The sequence below is a fragment of the Atractosteus spatula genome, chromosome 5 (assembly GCF_055471065.1).
Source record: "Atractosteus spatula isolate fAtrSpa1 chromosome 5, fAtrSpa1.hap1, whole genome shotgun sequence".
Classification (NCBI taxonomy): Eukaryota; Metazoa; Chordata; class Actinopteri; order Semionotiformes; family Lepisosteidae; genus Atractosteus; species Atractosteus spatula.
Window position 1 is genome coordinate 49,323,668 of NC_142710.1, and position 5,074 is coordinate 49,328,741.

The 5,074-nt window shown below is 40.7% G+C and overlaps 1 protein-coding gene across 1 annotated transcript; it reads right to left on the bottom strand.

Annotated features, from left to right (window-relative positions):
* Positions 1-847: 847 nt before the first annotated feature.
* lmod3 (leiomodin 3 (fetal)) lies at positions 848-4,087 on the bottom strand. The gene is made up of 3 exons (XM_088915333.1): positions 3,666-4,087; positions 1,888-3,315; positions 848-1,255 (listed from the first exon to the last, which is right to left on the bottom strand). Exons 1-3 carry the CDS (start codon positions 3,954-3,956, stop codon positions 1,208-1,210), a joined length of 1,767 nt encoding a protein of 588 aa, XP_088771459.1. The 5' UTR covers positions 3,957-4,087; the 3' UTR covers positions 848-1,207.
* Positions 4,088-5,074: the final 987 nt, after the last annotated feature.

Sequence of the window (5,074 nt, forward strand, 5' to 3'; positions counted from 1 at the left end):
TGCTCAAGTTCACTGCTTTTTTTTAAAACAAAATTTTCAACTGCAAAGACATCAAATTTTCCACTGTGTGCGTGGTCTCCAGGTTGTTTTTTACTTTGTAAAAAAAAAATCCACCTTTTTTTGCAGGTTTTACAGAGGGATTCAGAAATATTACACAGTTCAGATCTGTTTCAGATGTAGAGGGTTGTGAAGGGAGCTTATTCATGCATCAGCATTTTGTCTTAATGGTACTTGGAAAAGACGCCGCTTAATGATTCATTAACAGTTGCCAAAATGTAATGGCAAGCACTGTGCTGCCCTTTGAATGAGACACTTAACCGAGGTTGTTTTTGTGCTCTGTGTAACAGATTTATGGATACTTATTTTAGGAAGAATATGTGTATTAGCTACTATGTCTTAATTCCCTATTTGGATCAGTGGGGGAACACCAAGTCTTTAAGTCTTTATTCCACAGAACAGTACCCAGATATGTTTAGCACCAGTCAAATTTCTGTTTTTGTTTTCCTTAAGTATCCCTGAAGTTCAAGGGGTTTGCATAAAACAGCTGAACATGTTGAGGTCAACAGCTTTGTTAAGTGAAAGACTACTGACTACTACTACCCAGGGACAGAGTTTCAAATTAGCAATACAGAAGCAAGACAGACTAGGAAGTTGTACCGTCTTCTAGGATATTGTGCTACTAGAAGGTGCTGTAAGTCTCTGACACGAACCCGTGATACCAGTTTATATTTCAGGAATTCTTGACCTACAAAGTGTTTAATGTCTGAACTGTGTTTTAACAGGTTTCTGCTTTACCTATGAAATGTCCTCTCACCCCCCCAGAAAAAACTAGGCATTTAAGGAGAGATAGATTTTATATAATTTTATATCGGATTTCAATCATTACACTTTACAAAAGGCATTAACATAAAAAATGAAACATTTTCTTATGTTTGCATGAAAGAAACTTACATGCTAAATTCAATGTTTCATGGAGCATCACTGTTAAGTTCATTGCCTAAGCTTTTGTTAAAAGTGGACACGTTTCTTGCAGTATTTTTCCTTTACTGATTCCTGAAGAATAAGAAGGCAAATTGCACTATCCAAAATGAAAACGTATACATGGACTTGCAGGCAATAATTGTCAAAGTCTTTCAACGGGTTCAGTGCAGATACTGGAAGTCCTTTGTTCCCACACTCTTCACCACTGATACAAATGGTAGCTCCTTCAAAAAAGCATGGTTTCTTGTGACTCCAGTTCTTTAGGTAAAGGGACCTATGCAGGAAGAATCCAGAAGGAAAAATAATTAATCTGTGGATTTAAGTAGGAGCTTTCTTCAATCACCATTCTTATCCAAGGTGACTTGGCTATCTGTGAACGCGCAGCATGCAATGTCATGAAAGTCTGTTTTAACACAACCATTCAGAAATCGCTTGGAAAAAATGCAGTTGGAATTTTTTTGTTTTGTTTTGTTAAAGTGATCGAAATGGACTCAACATAAATAATTAAAATTTGTCAGGAATAAATGCAAAATTTCCTGTTCACTTCTGGTGAATATTTAAAATATTCTCTTCTTATCACTGTTTTTAACATTTCCTCTATGCATGCTTCTAAGGATACTTTAAAAATTACATTTATTAAAGCGTACCATTTAGTTCATTATGAAAAGAATCTCAGCACAATTTGAACATTGATTCTGTTACTTGTATCTGTGATTAAAGCCGCTGAAAGGGTTGGCTTGAGAATTCGATGGACACCTAACAATGCCAATATTTCAGAAGTTCCTTTTTATTCTATATATTTCCCTTTTATGCTTTTTATTCACAAAAATGATTAATTCAGCTGCTTTACAAAATGATTGGTCATGCACGTCTTTGCTCATCAGTGAACCCCCCCCGTAAGCTTACCGGTTTGAGATAAGCCACATTGCTCTGACGAATGTCGTTAAGTAGCTGATCTCGAGGCGTTAGTTCAACCTTCGGGGGCTCCCGTCTCCTGGGGACAGGCTTCAGAGTCTTTATCACGTCCTTAAGATTGGCTTTCTCGCTCAGGTCCAGTGCATGGGCTCCATCTCTCCGCTTCGGAGTCTTTTTCAGTTTCACCTCCCGCAGCAGGTTAGCCTGCTGGGTGTTGTGCTGCGTCTGTGGGGTGGACTCACGTCTGCGCTTCATTTGCAGGAGGGGCAGACTCGGTGCTTGGGGTGGGTCTGGAGACGCACCTGTAGGTGGAGCGGCGGGAAGGTAGCCTCCCAATATCTCCCATAGGCCAGGTGGGATCTCCAAACTGTTCTGAAACAAAGACATCGTCTGCTCCTGCTCTTTCATCTGCTGCTGCCTTTGCTCTTCCATCCTTTTCTGACGCTGCCGGTCGAGATTCCTGGTCAGCAGGTTAGTCACCACCATCCGTGGGCCCGGTAACTCAAAATGATAGCCCATCTTAAGCAAAGTGTTGTTTGCCTTGAGTAGCCTGGACATCTCCATCTCAGCATGGTGACCCAGCATGTGTCTCTGGTTGTGGAACCTCAGCTCAGTCAGCGTTTCATTGAACTGCAAGCACCTCATGATGGCAATTATGCCTTTGCCTGTGATGAAGTTGGATTCAATGTTGAGAGTGGTGATGCTCCTGTTTTCACGCATCATGTTCGCCAAAGCGAAGGCCACATTCTCATCGGCCCCGGTATTGGCTATGCTGAAGGTCACAACGTGCTTGTTCTTTTTCAGCGCATCGACATAATCTAAAAGCATTTCTTTAGGAATGTTTTCAATGTTGTTCAGATTGACATCTTTGATCTCAGGGCTGTTTTTTCGGATCTTCTCCAGGGTTTTTTCTAAATTGGTTTCATTTCCCGAAGGCCTGGCTGTTAGCTTGATGAAATTACCACCGGCCGCCAGTTTGTTTGGGATTTTGAGTTTGGAAATTTTCTTTTCTTCTTTCTCAGGGACTTCATCTGCTGTACCTGTTTCCTCACTGCTCTTCTTCATTGACATTGTCTCAGGGGCTGAAATCTCTGAATTGGAATGGAGTCCATTGGTTTGCACACTCTTGGATATTTCTGATCTTTTTTCCTTTGTTTTGAAACATTTATCCTCTGACTTTCTGCCTACCACAGGGCACTCTGATGACCGAGCTGTTGGTTTCTTGCTTTTCATATTTTCCTGAGCTTTATTAGTAACACGGGCAGACGTTTCCTCAGGTTTCACTGAACATCTCTGCATGTCTTTGTGAATATCATTTACATCTTCTTCCTTGTCACACACTTTTACATATTCTTTATAGTACTCTATTTCTTTTTTATCTGCTACACCTTCATTGTCATGGTCTTCTCTTGTATTTCTCTGACAATTTAAAAATAGATATAATGATTCAACTAGTAAGCATATCAAGACATCACACAAAATAATTTATTTTCGATATTTTCTTGCAAAAAAATAGTGTGAATGTGTAAGACCTTATATGTGCCGCGTAACAGGTCCAGCTTCTAGCCTGCAAGTATATTTAAAAATATAGACATTTGTGATTTTTATGGCTCATGCAGAAATACATATTTTAACTTAGATTCCACGAGATCATACTTAAATGAACAGGATATTTGGGTGATAAGAGTCTAACAATACAGTTATTGCTGACTTTTTAGTACAGTATTATACTTTGTCATCCTATGATCACTGTTAACAAAATAGCTCACCTTGCTTGGTAGAAGAGTAGTAGGCACTCTTTCCTCCTCCAGCATTCGGTTTGACTCCTTCTGCCAATACAAATAATCAACTAGCGACCTGTGGTCGAAGGACCCAGTTGGGGGTTTCTCAGTCTGGTCCTTTTGTCTCATCCCAACTGGTACTTCTTCATCCGGAGCGATAACATCCATTTCATTCTGAAGCTGTTTCAATTCTTCAGGAGAAAGATTGGCTAGGATCTCATCTTCATCAATTTCTTCTCCGTAGGACTCTTGGTCAGAGTTCTGGTTGCGATCTGACATTGTGAGATCAGCTTGGACTGATGAAAGAGTGGCTAAATAGCTGTAACTCTAGAAAAAACAGCAAGAGATTTTTAATTTGGTTTTAACCAAGGTTCAACTGGGAGAGCAGCGTCCCCCCACTTCTCACTTGTTCTAATTTAAACCTCGAAATGACAGTGGGAGGTATTTATGCCACATGTAGGAGAGCTACTAACATATTCTTTTTTCAGAAGCTTGTGTCAGCTGTACCAGCCTTCTTGATATTTCTGTAGCAGCTGTGACCGTTCAAAGCAGTAATACTGATAGCAGCAGGTGTGCATTTGGAAATCTGGATCAGACTCCAGCCTGTAAAACTCTGCAGACTACAACTTGCGTTGCTGCAGAGCACAAGCCTTGTAAATGTTCAAATAATCCTGCTGTGTCTCTTTAATAATCCTGAAAATGGTAACCAGTCTGGATCTGCAGAAAATGGCCAATGATTTACTCTGAGTGTGCCATGACCAAACACTCGTCAATAACTTGTGTGGGCCATTCATACTTTAATGAGGAGGAAATGAGCTAGAGCTCTCCAAGTGGGTGCGAGAGTCATGCTGCATCCTGGCATGTCCCGTTTACTCCACAAATCTGCCTGGCTGGTTTCGGGAAAAATGACGGAAAAGAAAGGAAAGAACGTTCTGACTCACCAGGCCAAAAGCTTCCCTTCTGCATGACTGCCTAGCTCTTCACATCATTCCGGCATCAATATCACATCTTTCCCAAGCCTCTTTTCAGGAGTGCAATTTAACCTTACAAAACTATAATTGTCAGAGCTTCCCCCTGAAAATGCTTTCTTCCATGAACTTTCATGGGACTGAATAATCCAAATTGAGCTGGTTTAAACATACCTTGACATTTACTATGCAGTTTCAGAGTTTAAGGTCCGTAGGAAGGACAAAGGGCTGCTATCAGTATTAATGGGTTAATCTAACTGAACACTGGAGATCCATTACATTTACAAATGCACCTTATCTGTGACTCTGTTGCTTCCACTTGGTGGCTAAAATAATCCATTGATAAGTAAATAGGCTGGGCAACACCCCCAGATGAGAAACAGCACTGACACTGCCCACAGGACAGCTGCCACTCTTCCCTGATCTTAG